Source organism: Rana temporaria, chromosome 4 (genome assembly GCF_905171775.1).
Source record: "Rana temporaria chromosome 4, aRanTem1.1, whole genome shotgun sequence".
Taxonomy (NCBI): Eukaryota; Metazoa; Chordata; class Amphibia; order Anura; family Ranidae; genus Rana; species Rana temporaria.
The window spans coordinates 259,083,747-259,100,274 of NC_053492.1; the positions used below are offsets into that span (position 1 = coordinate 259,083,747).

Sequence of the window (16,528 nt, forward strand, 5' to 3'; positions counted from 1 at the left end):
CAGGTTACTATTATAGTATTGTAAAACATTCCTTCTATAATTTTCTTTTGAATTTTCAGTTTAGTAAGAAAGCAATATATTGATTTTGGCCTCAGTGACAAGAGCATCATAAACTCACGTCTGCCCCATGCTCCAGCTATTCTCTAGGTTATTAGAAAGAAAACCAATCATAAGCAATTAAGGGTTTCCAGCAAACACTACAAATCTGGACAGGTACACACTTTATAGTGGAATTCTGTTCACGTAAAAAAATGCCTCCTACCCAAAAACAATCTCTGTTTTTTTTTATAAATAATATAATATTTAGTAATATCTAATTACCTAATCATTGTCCCACAACAGTGGATGTACCAGTTCCCTGATCTTTAGGGATGGAATGTAGGTACAACTAGCAGTAGCCATGTTCCATCTTGATGACGTGGCTTACCGGTCCCACAAAGATGATAGTGCAGGCGTGATGACGACCACCAAAGGGTGGCTGCAGACTGGCAAAAAAAAAAACACCTTGGGGCAGATCCACATACATCTGCGCCGGGCGCAGCGTATGTAAGATACGCTACGCCGCTGTAACTTACTTTGCTTTGGTTTGAATCCTGAAAGAATTTGCGCCGTAAGTTACGGCGGCGTAGTGTATCTCTTGCGGCGTAAGGGCGCGGAATTCAAATTCGGCGGGTAGGGGGCGTGTTTCATTTAAATGAAGCGCACCCCCGCGACGAACGAACTGCGCATGCGCCGTCCCTAAAATATCCCAGGGTGCATTGCTCCAAATGACGTCGCAAGGACGTCATTGTTTTCGACGTGAACGTAAATGGCGTCCAGCCCCATTCACGGACGACTTACGCAAACGACGTAAAAAATTCAAAATGCGAGGCGGGAACGACGGCCATACTTAACATTGAGTACGCCACCATATAGCAACTTTATCTATACGGAAACTACGTAAAAAAATTCGACGGCCGGTCGTACATTCGTGGATCGTCGGAAATAGCTAATTTGCATACTCGACGCGGATTTAGAAGGAAACGCCACCTAGCGGCCGCCGAAAAATTGCATCTAAGATCCGACGGCGTACGAAGATGTACGCCTGTCGGATCTAGCCTAGATGCCGTTGTATCTTGTTTTGAGGATTCAAAACAAAGATACGATGCGGGAATTTTGAAATTACGCCGGCGTATCAATAGATACGCCGGCGCAATTTCTTTGTGGATCTGCCCCCTTGAGCGGACTGGTCAGTGTAATCTAAACCGGCAGCGTCAAGATCACTGGATCATGGTTTACGGTATTACTAGGTGATACAACTTTTATACAAGGCTTTAAGAAACTTCTTACTTCTATAATTATTTTACATTAGGCTTTTTGTAAGAGAAAGGCAGCATGCAACAGACATTTTGGAATCACAAGCAGGGGTTCTCAGGTCATCAAATTACTGACAAGAGAGGACTAGGTTAGATCTCTTTCCATCATCATTTTTTCCTGGAATTATTGGTTGAGCTATTTTTCTAAATCACCTGTTTCTTAAGATCCTATCTAATATTTATGGGTAGCCTTAAAATCAACGTTTCTAGCAAGTGTCACTATTTCAATTTGAGCACTTAGCCTCCTCAGGAAACAAATGTCAATTATTAATGGTGCTTAGAAAACATTCATTCTTAGAAGTGTTGCCTGGTGTGTGTCAATTATAGGTCACGCTTTACTTTCTTCATCCTTAGGGGCCCATTTACACCAACGTGTTGTGGTAGCACAATGGTTTTCACAGCGTATGTAACAAAAACTTCCTGGATGTGTCTGGCTCATACTGCTCATATGTGCAACTTGCCCAATCCTTTCCTATGACTGACTCTGTACTCCTCCAGATAGCTCGGTTCATCAAGAGTATGGACCCAACCATAAGAAGGAATGGAGTTATTGAGGTACATGCACAGTAGGGAGATGGACAAGGATGGAACTCTTTTGTACAAATGCTCCTTAGAGATTCTCTAGGGCCACAGATCTCTGGTAGTGGGACTAAAGGTAATTACATTTCTATGTGACTTCCACTGAGGGAGGAGGAAAGATCCAAAGGACAACTTTGCTAAAAGGTACCCAAAGAGCTCATTTACGCTTGCTTCAAAACATGGCTTTGGTGGACACGCTTTTTTAAAGCGCTCTGAAAAAAAGTCAAAGGACCTGTCACTAAATAAAATGGTTAACTTACAGTTCTGTTTACACCCTTGCGTTTGCTTTAAACATTATACCCCATGTTGCTTTAGTGGTGCTCCAAGCGTCTTCAAAGCCTCCATAGAACTCTATGGCAAAGCTCGCTTGAAGCACCTGCAGCTTTTGAGAGGCTTTAATTCATCTTTGACTTTGCTTTGTTTTGAAGAAGTTGCAGGTATGCAATATCAACACACACTGGGCATCTGCCAAGCTTCATTAAAGCTTAAATAAAGCACCGCCAAAGGACCATCGAAGCATCATAGCGCTCTGAATGAAAGTCAAAGGACCTGTCACTACATAAAATGGTTAGCTTACAGTCCTGTTTACACCCTTGCGTTTGCCTCAAACATTATACCCCATGTTGCTTTAGTGGTGCTCAAAGCATTTTCAAAGCCTCCATAGAACTCTATGGCAAAGCTTGCTTGAAGCACCTGCAGCTTTTGAGAGGCTTTAATTCACCTTTAGCTTCGCTTTGTTTTGAAGAAGTTGCAGGTATGCAATATCAACACACACTGGGCATCTGCCAAGCTTCATTAAAGCTTAAATAAAGCACCGCCAAAGGACCATCGAAGCATCATAGAAGTACCACGGGGCACTGCTGAAGCAATACAAAAGCATCAAAAACACATAAAAAAAGCATCTTGAAGCAGTAGGCGCTTTAATCTGTGTTGAAGTCAAAGAAAGTGTAAATGAGTCCTTACGAGAAATTCCATACTGAGAGAAATATGCAGACTACCATTCTGCCAAAATCTTTCGAAAGCCGCTAACTGCCTGGCTGTCTCTGGGACTCTTTAGCTTCAACACTTTGAAGTTGATTTATTAAAGCTGGAGAGTGCAAAATCACCTTCCAGGTTTTATTGTCAAACCTTAATTGAACAACCTGAAGTTAGATGCTGATTGGCTACAATGCATAACTGCACCAGATTTTGCACTCCAATTTCAGTAAATCAATCCCTTTGCGTCCATATCCTGGAAAAAGTATGTAAATCAAGTGTTCTGACTTTACTAGCTGCATACACCTTTCAGGTCAACAACCCAGAAAGTATTAAAACCAAATGCTGTGTTTAATGTAAATTTCCAAAGGTTCCCTATGAGTAACATAATGCAGGCCTGGACTAGCAAGTTAATTGACATATTTCCTGGTTAATGTGACCACCTATGCCAGCTAAGGCTTAATCGGTTGTCGCCTAAAGGAAACCTGAAGTGAGAAAAATATGTTGGGTATAATTGCTGACCTCCTTCTAAAAAATGCTAGTTGTGTCTGGCCTCAATAAGTCATTGACCCAGAAACACCATGCATCTAGTAAAGTCATAAAGTCACAACACCTGATCTATAAGCTTATTCTAAACATATTCATTATTGATGTTTATGGATTACCATGACAAGCAGTCATGTGGCATTTTCAGAAGGAAAGCCAGCATGGCAGTCTATAAGTTCCCATCTGTACAGATTTCCTTCAAGAAAACTGCATATTTAGCAAATACTTATAAATGTTATGTACTTGTCACATGAAAACACTTGGTGTGCTTTAAATGTTAAGCGCACCATGAACGTTACATTATAATTGCAGTCTCCTTTAGATCAATTAACATCTATGCAGTGCAAAGGTCTGCCTAAGTGAATACAAACTGAATACATTAATTAGATGGACCCTCACATTACATAGTTTTGGTAATCCTAAGGCTAGTGCTACATGGAAGAATAACTCTCTTTTCTACTTACAGACTTAATTGCTTAATGACTGTTACTTCATTAGCACCATGTTGATTACAGTGTGCAGGGAGTGAAAAGAGCATGTAGTTACATTTCCCCATAGCAAATAGAATAAATGTATCCATGTAGCCTTAGCCAAATGGATCTGTACACCTAGATTGTTATATAAATAACTTTTCCATATCTGTGAGGCCTCGTACACACGACCGAGGAACTCGACGGGCGAAACACATCGTTTTGCTCGTCGAGTTCCTTGTTAGGCTGTCGAGAAACTCGACAAGCCAATTTTCTCCATTCCCGTCAAGGAAATAGAGAACATGCTCTCTTTTTGGCTCGTCGAGTTTCTCGACAGTTTCCTCGACGAAAATGTACACTCGACCGGTTTCCTCGGCAAAAAAACATCTCCCAGCAAGTTTCTTGCTGGTTTTTGCCGAGAAACTCGGTCGTGTGTACGAGGCCTAACCCTATTCCAACATCTCCCATGCAAGGAATTTTGGAGGACAACGTAATAGGCTGGAATGGGTTTTCAGAGCCATTTCATACTGGTTTACCCTTTGGTAGGCTGGAGACTGAACCCTCAACTTTTTTTTCCTTCCTAGGCCAGAACATGCACATTTTTGGTTTAAAGGCTTATTTGGCAGCAGTCTTCATTTACAGGGTTCATGGCTTAGGAATCTTAGTCATTCTTCAGGAATGTTGCAATGTGTGGCAGAAGTTGTATATCCTTGTAAAAGAAACATTTCTCTATTGCCCTAAACATATGCAGAGAACGTGAAGCTAAACTCACATCGGGTTTTCATCTACATTGCTAACACAAACATTCAAGACCACACACCTAAGTGTATCTATGTAATCAAAACTTTTTTTTTGGTTTTATCAGAATTAGGTCACAACTCCAGATCTGCAAGCTTGTTCTGAGTTAGCAACTTAAAATTATTGAAGATACTGGATCACCTTGAACCCCAGGCAAGTATTTTTAGAGGGGGAGGGCAGCATGGCTTCCCATGGTTTTACCCTTTGCATGTGGTAAATTATAAAAAAATAAAAATATGAGGACCTCATATATTGATACATAAGGGTATTCTACGATCCGAGTTTCCATTCAATGTATTTGATTTATCTCAGAAACTGATCTGCCATGTTTTCCCTATAGAAGGTTCAGTTTATGGCGTATTTGGTCTAAAACTGGCACAGTAATTGGCCCATGTATAGATTTCTGCAATCTGGGTAACGTAACACCAATGGCTTTTGCAATGCCTAGATTTATTTTCTTTATTAAAATACAGTACCTATTCAAATGATCTGTAATGAGATCAATAGACAGTGGACATTATAAAAAGACTGAATACGAATGAAAACTGCTCATTATGATTATGAATGCAGTTAGTGGCACTTTGAATGGCTGAGAAGTCTTGACCATAATCGATCCCCAGATCATTCTGGGATGCCAGTAAGAAAGTAGTAGAGTTTGTTATGGTCGTTTGGCTGCTTTCCTCCTCGTAGAAAAGTCCCGAACACGAATAGTAGATGTGGTCGTATTTGATTGCTGTGGTAACGCCCTGTGATAATAGTTGGGTAATCGGATGTCAAATCGGAACCCACTGTCCACAAACACCTTTTCATTTAATGCATAGAGTTTATCTGCAATGTCTCCCCTAATCAACACTGAAAAGAGTCTTGAGATGAAGCGGTGCTTGGCAAATAATAAATACAGTTTTTTCCTCCTCCAGGTAATGTATCGGCACTTTGTTTCTGCAGTTAGAGTTACCTGCAAAACGACATAATTTGCAACATTACAAAATGTCACTCTAAAACATACATTGTTTCTATCAAAGTGCATCCACCATTCTCTAGTACAGTGCTTCCCAGAATCCAGTCCACTTGGAAAATGAACCATACTCAGATCTCTTCACAGAATCAAAACCTGACCTCATACACATTGGGGGAGATTTATTAAAAAAGGTTCACACACAATCTGGTGCAGCTGTGCATGATAACCAATCAGCTTCTAGCGTCAGCTAGTTCCATGGGCGTTCGCAGAACTTTTTTCAGGGGTGGGGGGCATCATTTTAAGGTCACGCATGCAATATAAAAAGATGTGCATTCTCTAGGCTATATTTATATGGGCATGGTATGCCTGGCCTGAGAAATTTCCAATACAAAGTGACGCTGAATTATCTCTTATATAACATACATCTTTCCAGTGGATAATTCAGCTTTGTATTGGAAGTTACTCAGGCCAGGCGTACCATGCCCTTATAAATATAGCCTAGAGAATGTACATCTTTTTATTTTGCAATGTATATATACATCTGTTGTGGCCATATTTAGATCTTGATAAAAACAGCCTATACAAAGTGAAGAAGATGAATTATCTCTTAACATACACAGACATATCTTTCCAGTAATAGCTGTCCAACTTTCCAGCAATCAATAAATCAAAATGCTCCTTTTAACTGTAGTTGCCTGTGGTTCTCTTTCTGTTTTTTGCTTGCAACTGTATATGTCACTCACTTCAGGTCAGAATTTCCTGCGATGTGATGATGAGAAGGCACTGGCAGCGTACCACTCGGCAGCTCGGCCACTGACTGCACTGAGTAGGTGGCGCCGACACCGGACAGATCTACACAACATGTACACAGACAGGCAATCACTGAAGAGGAGTGGCAGAACGGCCGAGCCATCTCATCCAATGATCGGGCCGGGGGTGAGGGAGGGACATCAGATGTGTCAGGACAGAGAGCAATCGGCTGACTCAGTGGCGGCCATGGCAGACACTGTAGCTGGCAACTGCAACACCTTCTTGATGATTCCAGGGGGGGGGGGGCAATTTCCCCCCTTGCCCCTACCTGTGGATGCCCATGGCTAGTTCGATTAAGCCTTGGCATTAAAACCTAGAAGCTGATTGGTTACTATGCAGAGCTGCACCACATTATGTGTGCACCCGTTTTAATAAATCCCCGTCCCCGTCTTAATTTTGATGCATTTTTCTGCACTACATGGCATTGTAGCTTTAGGCTTCTTTCACATGGGCATCATCCATAGAATCATGCATTGAAAAAAAAAAAACAGATTCCGTTTACATCAGTTAACATCAGTTTTTACATCTGTGTTTAGACAAAAAAAATGTTTTTTAAATGTGTGCAGTTCCCCTCACCCTTCAGGTCTGGTATGGATTTTAAGGGAGACCCCAAGCCAAAAATAGAAAAAACAAAACAAATAGCATAAGATCTCCCTCAAAGTCCATACTAGACCCTTATTCCAACATGCAGCCCGGCGGGCCAGGAATGGGAGGGGACGATCATGAGCCCCTGCCCCAAACCATACCAGGCCACACACACATATGCCCTCCTCCATATGGGGGGGTACATTGCCGGGGGGGGGGGGACAAGGACTTCTTCCCCCTAGCTCAAGCTGGTGGCTGTGGGGGGTGCGGGGTTGACTTATCGGGATCTGGAAGCCCCCTTTAACAATGGGTCCCCAAATCCTGGCCCCCCCCATGCAAATGAGTGGGGGTACATAGTACTCCTACTCATTCACCAAATAAATTACAAGTGTAAAGAAAAACAAAATACAGTTTTTTACAAGTATTAAAATGTATTTAAAAATTATGTAGTTCCACGTCAATCATGGTAAATGAGGGCTGCCAACTCCTGATCACACCTGCAGTTTGCCCCTGCCAAATGGCAGTTCTGCTTTCCCCAGCCACTTCAATAAACACCCTATGATCCCACCCCCTTGTTTACTTAAGCGATGGAGGGCATATAGCCTGGTATAGTTCAGAAGGGGGGGGCACGCTCACCACCCCTTGCCCAGCCTGCTGAGCTCTATGTTTGGATAAGGGTCTGGTGTAGAATTTGGGGGGACCTTACAACATTTTGTTTTTGTTTCTTGGAGTGAGGTTCCCCCCTAAAATCCAAAGCAGACCTGTGGGCCTGGTATGGATTAGTGGGGGGGAACTGCAAGTCGTTTTTGGAATTCCCCGCTGACAGCCGGGATGGGTCTCGATTGTTACGATGCCAGTGGGTGCTGGCTCCTTAACATCATATGACTCATACCTGCTGCTGACAGAAGGGATGATTCATTGGTTGTTAGGACCCAGGCGGGTGCTGGCTCCTAACAACCGATGCAAAATCAGATGGAAAAACCAGATGCAAAAAAAGGATGTTATAATAATTTCCCTTTGGGATTAAAAAAGTATTCTGAATATATCAGTTTAAAATGATGACAAAGGATGTAAAATGCATTTAAAATACATGTAAATGTGTGCAAAACGCTACATCTCAACGAAATTTCAAAAAAGATTTGAGAAAGTTCACTTTAATAAAATGCGTGAATATTTACTTTAATTATCCAATCAAGTGAAAAGAAAATTCCTGTTGAATTATTTTATCTGCACATGACTGGATAATTAAAGTGAATTTTTATGCTGTTTATTGTGTGAACATTCTCAAATGCTGTAATAAATCTGCCTCAGTGTATATACCTTTTCCAATGAAAACACATCTTTGCACTAAACACAACCTGTGAAATCCAAAGGCCCGTACACACGATTGGATATTCCAACAACAATTGCCCGATAGACATGTTTTTTTCGGATAATCCGACTATCTGTATGCGCCATCGGACAATTGTTGTCGGAATTTCCGACAACAAATGTTGGATGGTCATGCTCTCATATTGTCTGATAACAAATGTGTTCCGTCGGATTATCCGATCATGTGTACACAAATCCGTCGGACTAAAATCCAAAGTACAAACACGCATGCTCCGAACCAATGCTAACCATAAGACAACATTAGCAGAAGTTGCCCAAAGGGTGGCACTAAAGAGCAGAAAAACACGTAGTTTTGTGAATGTTGGCTGAAAAGGTTCTGCTGTTTGTATGCAGAACATGTTCACGGACAACGCCCTTCGGACAAAAATCCACGGTGGAAGCCCGATTGTGTGTACGAGGCAGGGCCGTTTGAAGGAATTTGGGGGCCCCAAGCAAAATGGACATAGAGGCCCCCCAACCCCCCCTGCACGCACACAAAGCCTACAGGAACCGGTGGGCGGCCTCCTACTGGCGGCTCTGGACTGTGAGGGAGGGAGGAGGAGGGTAGAGGGAGGAGGAGGGGAGAGGGAGCCAGGCAGGACACACTCGTGTATTTAGGTTTTGTGCTGCCCTAGGCCTGGTGAAACTCGCGCACCCCTTCCTTTTTAAGACTCGTCCTGTCATTTTCATGGGATGAGGACAGAGGGACAGGGTGGGAGGGGGACAAGGTGGGATGAGCACAGGGGGACAGGGTGGGGTGAGCATAGGGGGACAGGGTGGGGTGAGCATAGGGGGACAGGGTGGGGTGAGCACAGGGTGGGATGGGGACAGGGTGGGATGGGGACAGGGTGGGATGAGCACAGGGGGACAGGGTTGGGTGAGCACAGGGTGGGATGGGGACAGGGTGGGATGAGCACAGGGTGGGATGGGGACAGGGTGGGATGAGCACAGGGTGGGATGGGGACAGGGTTGGATGAGGACAGGGTTGGATGAGGACAGGGTGGGATGGGGACAGGGTGGGATGGGGACAGGGTGGGATGAGCACAGGGTGGGATGGGGACAGGGTGGGAAGGGGACAGGGTGGGAAGGGGACAGGGTGGGATGAGCACAGGGTGGGATGGGGACAGGGTAGGATGAGGACAGGGTGGGATGGGGACAGGGTGGGAAGGGGACAGGGTGGGATGAGCACAGGGGGACAGGGTTGGGTGAGCACAGGGTGGGATGGGGACAGGGTGGGATGAGCACAGGGTGGGATGGGGACAGGGTGGGATGAGCACAGGGTGGGATGGGGACAGGGTGGGATGAGGACAGGGTTGGATGAGGACAGGGTGGGATGGGGACAGGGTGGGATGGGGACAGGGTGGGATGAGCACAGGGTGGGATGGGGACAGGGTGGGATGAGCACAGGGTGGGATGGGGACAGGGTGGGATGAGCACAGGGTGGGATGGGGACAGGGTAGGATGAGGACAGGGTGGGATGGGGACAGGGTGGGATGAGCACAGGGTGGGATGGGGACAGGGTGGGATGAGCACAGGGTGGGATGGGGACAGGGTTGGATGAGGACAGGGTTGGATGAGGACAGGGTGGGATGGGGACAGGGTGGGATGGGGACAGGGTGGGATGAGCACAGGGTGGGATGGGGACAGGGTGGGAAGGGACAGGGTGGGAAGGGGACAGGGTGGGATGAGCACAGGGTGGGATGGGGACAGGGTAGGATGAGGACAGGGTGGGATGGGGACAGGGTGGGAAGGGGACAGGGTGGGATGAGGACAGGGTGGGATGGGCACAGGGTGGGATGAGGACAGGGTGGGATGGGCACAGGGTGGGATGGGCACAGGGGAACAGAGCATCTTAATTTGGGGGGGGTAGAGGGTGGTATGGGGATATGTGCTGGGGAGTGATTTGAGAGGGAAGATGATATGTGCTAGTGGGGGGGGGGAATCGGACCCCCCCCCCCCACACACACACACACTAGCACATATCATCTTCCCTCTCAAATCAGTCCCCAGCACATATCATCATACCACCCTCTCCTCTCCCATCACTTCAATAGTTCACCTCGAATCTGCTTAAGGGGGGGCCCCTTACCTCCTGCTTACTGTGCAGCACTCGTGTCTCTCCTCGGCTCCTCCTCCTGGCTGTGTACACATTGAGCCATGAGGGGGGGAGGAGCCGAAGTGTGACTGCAATATATTGCAGTCAGTGGAGAGAGAGGGACGGCTGCACTGTCTCCGGTGACCGCGCCACTTTGCGGGGGGCGGAGAAACGGCCCCCCCCCCCCCGCGAGCCCCCCTCCTCCCGCACGGAGAGCCGCACAGCTGAATCCTGGAGTTTAGTGCAACTGCACGCTTCGGCACTGAACTCCAGGATTCAGCTGTGCGGCTCTCCGTGCGGGAGGAGGGGGGCTCGTGGGGAGCCTGTGAACATAGCAGCAGGCAGACAGGCGAGCCAGCTTGGGGGCCCCCCTCTAGCTCGGGGCCCCAAGCAATTGCTTGCCTTGCCTGTCCTGTTGCGACGGGCCTGGTACGAGGCATAAGTCTCGGTTCACATTGGGGAGAGTTGTCAGGCGACTTAGTTGTCTCACAAGTCGCCGCTCTATTCAGTGCAATGGAACCATTCAAATCAGAGCGACTCAAGTCGCCCTGACTTAGAGAAAGGTTCCTGCACTACTTGGGGGCGAATTTGGAGCGGGTTGCATTGACTTCTATTAAAGAAGTTGTTTTAAAGTCGCGCTGTAGGGGGCAACTTTGAAGCCGCCCCAGTGTGAACTGAGCCTAAGGGCTCATGCACACAGGTGCAGAGGGGGCCATACAGTGTATATGCAGCCATATTTTTAAGCCCGGGAGTCACAGGTCTTGCATGCATCCACCGGTAAAAAACAATGACAGAATGGGGGGTTATTTACGAAAGGCAAATCCACTTTGCACTACAAGTGCAAACTACAAGTGCAAAGTGCGCTTGAAATTGCACTGAAAGTGCACTTGGAAGTCCTGTCGCTGTAAATTTGAGGGGTAGATCTGAAATGAGGGAGGGCTGATTTTATCATCCAATCGTGTGTAAGCTAAAATGCTGTTTTTTATTTTCCTTGCGTGTCCCCCTCGGATCTACAGCGACTGCATTTCCAAGTGCACTTTCAGTGCAATTTTAAGTGCACTTGTAGTGCAAAGTGGATTTGCCTTTCATAAATAACCCCCAATGTGTCTTTATATAGGTAAACAAAGTGTACATGTGTATTTCTCTGGATGCACACTGTATCTGTTTGCAAAACATGAAATGCAACAGCAAATTAAAATGTGAATAGTGTGCTGTGATGTAAAAAACACTCAGTTGTAGTCCCATTTCCTATAAATCACCTCACATCAGCCCGGCTACCACAGGAGAGTCAGTGATGTCAGAGTAGGAATTCTAAGTTAAGGTGACCAGATTTTTCAAATGAAATCCGGGGACATATTTTTATTTTACTAGTAAAATCTGCCCGTCGTCGCCGCTGCCACCCACCCCACAGCCTGTCAAGTCTCACTCTCCGGGCCCCGGCTACTACTGGGTGCTGAGCAGAGGAAGATCACTCCGCCAGGGAAGACAAGGAGATAAACAGGCAGGCGTCCGGTCGGGACTTGAGCCAAGGCAGAAGAACATGGGAGTAGAGCTGATTGGGCACCAGAAACAAAATAAATATTACCTCCACCCGACCAGCACATGACCATCAGAAAGGGGCACAGATAATGGAAGAAATACACCCCCCTAAGCTAGTAGGAGCGGTGGGGGCTCGGAGCAGAAGGGGGGGTGTAATTCAGAAATTGCCCCAGCCCCTGTCCAATCCGGGGACAAAACCTGGCACAGACTTGGTGAGGGGACAGTGTCCTCAATCAGGGGTTTGTCCCTGGAAACCGGGGATGTCTGGTCACCCTATTCTAAGTGACTCTCCTGTGGTAGCTGGGCTGATGTGAGGCGATTTATAGGGAATGGGACTACAAGTGAGTGTTATTTTACACTATGAGGGTTATTTACGAAAGTCAAATCCACTTTGCACTACACGCGCAAACTACAGGTGCAAAGTGCACTTGAAATTGACCTGAAAGTGCGCTTGGAAGTGCAGTGGCTGTAAACCTGAGGGGTAGATCTGAAATGAGGGGAAGCTCTGCTGATTTTTTTATCCAATCATGTGCAAGCTAAAATGCTGTTTTTTATATTCCTTGCATGTCCCCCTCAGATCTACAGCGACTGCACTTCCAAGTGCACTTTCAGTGCAAGTGCACTTTGCACTTGCAGTGCAAATTTGATTTGCCTTTCGTAAATAACCTCCTATGTGTTGCCTACATACATGTACGGGAGCGGTAACCTCTTCATTCAACTGGTGACATGGTGTACAGTATACAGACCATCCATCAGATACAGCTGGATAAGGTTGAGGTATTACCTCACATATGCTTGGTTGACTCATCACACACCAGTATATGAGTTCCACAATTTCTGGCAGGGCTGGACTGGGACAGAAATTTGGCCCTGGACTTCATCCAGACTGGCCCACTTTGACAGGTCTCTCCCATGGCGGTCGGACAACTCCTGCACCCCCCTGGCCACCCAAGCCCCCTCTCCCCCTTCACTAGCCGTTCTACTTTATTAGAGTAGAACAGCTGGTACTGGTACTCTTATAGGCAGTACCAGTGGGGAAGCTAGACATTATTTCACCCGGGGCATAGAATCAGTTTGGTTCCCCCCCCTTATGGGACAAGATTAGGCAGAAGTGAGAAACTCTCAGGTCATAGCTGTTGAGTCAGCTGTCTGTCCCCCCCCCATGCTCCTCTGTCATCCCCCCTGCTCCTCTGGTCCTCCCCCTGCTTCTTTGTTCCCCCCAGGTGAGAGCTGCGGGTAGGGAGAGACAGAGGAGCAAAGAGGGGCGGCAGTCCGCTGTCACTGAAGCCAGCCCACTGAGCCATCGGCCCACCGTGAAAGTCCCTGTAGTCCCAATAGCCAGTCCATCCCTGATTTCTGGTAAGCGTGCTCACTGTACTCCTTGGTGGTGGATTGCACAAACCAGTGACTAGTGTTTTTTCTATTGTGCCTTCACATGGGTATCTTTATCTTCACCTAAAGATTTAAATTTCTTCATTATCATTTTTACTTTATTGATCACAGCACGTTATTCGCATTTTAATTTGCTGTTGTATTTCATGTTTTCCTATTTGTGTGCATAGTAAGTTTGGGGATATGCTGTAGAAGACAATATGAAACTGGGAACATATTACATTAGGCTAGTACAGATCAATGCTATTACCCCAATTTATTTTTTCCCACAATCTAGACTGACAAACTACTGAGGTCTGAGGGGCACACATCATATACCAAAAGGTTGCATGTGATCCTTGGGCTGCAGGTTGGTTGCCAGGGCACTAGCATCTTGAAGTGATGACTGGAGCATTAGACTATCATGGGAAACTGGTGGCTAATATGTGCTACTTGTGTAGTTTACTCCATAGGGAGTTAAATTATGGCCGGGTTGTCTTCCAAATTAAAGTATTTTTATGCAATGCCACATAACTGAAAAAATAAATTAAAGTAAAATGAAAAATGTATGTAAACCCTAAGGCTGCTTTCACATTGGGCAGCGGAGGTGCGGTGACGGTATAGCCGTGCTATTTTTAGCGCCGCTATACCGTCGTATTTACCGCAATATTTGGGCGCTAGCGGTGAGGTTTTAACACCCGCTAGCGGCCCATATTGCGGGCGGTATTACCGCGGTTTTCCATTGATTTCAATGGGAAGGCGCGGTATAGGAGCGGTAAACACCCCTAGCAGGACTTTTGGAGCAGTCCTGCTACCGCACCGCTTCAGTGTGAAAGTCTTCGGGCTTTCACATTGAAGCCTGCAGGGCATGATTTTTTCATGCGGTATAGCAGCGCTATTTTTAGCGCTGTACCGCATGAAAAACGCCTCAATGTGAAAGGGGCCTAACAGTTAACCCTTTCTATTTGGTTCTTTTTGGTAGGCTATCTAACCTGAAAAGGGGTGTTCTGCTCACCCCCCCCCCCCCTTGAATCTTCTCTCATCATTATGAACTTTTTTTTTTTTTTTTCTGGGAGTAGGTACCTATTTCTGACAGGTCCCCCCCCCCCCCCCCGCTTTAATTACCTAGGTGAGTAGAGTGAAAGTTCACAGGTGTCACAGCAGGAAGTCACAGCAGGAAGTCACAGGTGTCACAGTCAATAGGCTACATCACTAATTGGTGTATTCTGACAGTGGAGTCCAGCTGACTCCCCTGCTGTCGGAATACAGTGACAAAGGGAGAAGGATTCCAGCATCCACCTCAGCCCACTGGCTGAATGTAAAAAAGCTTAAGGGTTATCGGCATCAACAGGCAGTACAGACAGTACCCCTACCTAACAAACACTGAGGTTGCAAGATCAAGATGGTTCAAGATGCCAATCACTCAGAACAGACTGCCAGAAAGAAACAAAAAAAGCATAATCACTTCACAGCATCAGTAAACAGGAAACATGGCGTGTAACTGTAAATATCAAATAATAGCTGCAAATATGTGCTTCCAAATACATATTTTTTTTAAAAATGACGCAAGAACTCTAAATCTACTTTAAAACAAAGGCCATGCATTAGCCTATGGAAGCTATTTACCTGAAAAAACCCTTCTTCAGAGGGTCTAAGTGAATCCCACTCTGGTGAATCCAAAAACTGGAGCGGAAAGATATAATGAAGGAACTCGCCATCGACTGTCACACGTATCCTGCCAAATTTGTAAGATATAATTCATAACACAGAAATTGCACATCTAAGAAAGTTCACAGAAACATATTATAAGTGAGATCATTGATATGTGATTAATAAATTAGACATGGAGTAATGATGAAGTACAAAGTTACTGACCAATCAGAAAGTACTGATCTGATTAGGTAAAAGCTGACTGGTTGTTATGGTTTATTTATACATCAAAAACTCTTCTCGCTGCTTATTAAAAAAGCCCAGTTTGGTTATTGTAGATCTCTTACTGTCCATCCACACTGGATTATGGGGAACTATTGAATTGTCACTCCAAAACATTTGCCTTCTACCACATTAAAGGATCACTAAAGGAAAACATTTTTTTTTGCTGAAATGACTGTTTACAGGGTATAGAGACATAAAAGTTAACTGATTCCTTTTAAAAATGATTAAAAATAGATTAAATTCAATCATATAATGTGCCTCTAGTTTCACTTTCGTTTTTAAACTGATTTCATGTTTATGTGAAGTAAAGAGACCCACAGAACAAAAACAAACACATCCAGGGCAGTGTTTTGTTTTTAAAATGAATCTGATTGGTTCTGTTAAGTTTTAGACACACAGTAATGACAGCTTAGACAACCGTGAAAAGCTCCCAGTATGATGGTTATAAGGAAACAGGCAACCAGGAAGTGTGGAGCAGTTTTACAGCTACTTCAAAGCAAAAACGAGCAATGAGGACATGAAACCAGTACTGCAGTAAGGTAAAGGAAGCTATTTAGCTAAAAAAAAAAATTCCTTTAGTGACCCTTTAAGGCACAGCAGGGGAAAAAACACTTTGTTTTCATTGCTAAGTTGATTTAAACTCAAATAAGGATGTTTAAGTTACTGACTTGGAACAAGTATGCTGATCAAGAGGAGGGATTAGTTGGGTTCAGTCCAAACCCAGTTTGGCAGAAGTCGTGGGAGCTAATTAATGATTGCACTCCCTCCAACCCATTCGTTATTCAGCAAACACCTGGGGCATTCCCCATATCACAGTTGAACGTACACAAAGGGGAGAGTATGTTCGTGACATCATAGATCTGATATGACCACATGGCCATATTAGATCAATGTCATCAACCAAACATGGCCTTGTGGCTATATTACATACATAGTTACAGGCATACCCCACTTTTAAGTACACAATGGGGTTTATTTACTAAAGCTGGAAAGTGCAAAATCAGGCTCACTTCTGCATAGAAACCAATGAGCTTCCAGGTTTTATTAACAAAGCTTAATGGAACAAGCTGGGGTTAGAAGCTCATTGGTTTTTATGCAGAAGTGAGCCTGATTTTGCACTTTCCCGCTTTAGTAAATAAAC

General features: G+C 45.2%; 2 protein-coding genes across 2 annotated transcripts in view; both read right to left on the bottom strand.

Annotated features, from left to right (window-relative positions):
- Positions 1–16,528, bottom strand: part of BVES (blood vessel epicardial substance) — a 261,522-nt gene that overhangs the window by 125,720 nt on the left and 119,274 nt on the right. The window lies entirely within an intron of this gene.
- The window catches only part of POPDC3 (popeye domain containing 3), a 130,639-nt gene continuing 119,265 nt past the window's right edge, over positions 5,155–16,528 (bottom strand). The window contains exons 3-4 of the mRNA XM_040350172.1: positions 15,079–15,187; positions 5,155–5,678 (exon numbers count right to left, since the gene is read on the bottom strand). Coding sequence (XP_040206106.1) covers positions 5,382–5,678; positions 15,079–15,187 — 406 coding nt within the window. The 3' untranslated portion in view covers positions 5,155–5,381. The remainder of the gene's footprint in view (positions 5,679–15,078; positions 15,188–16,528) is intronic.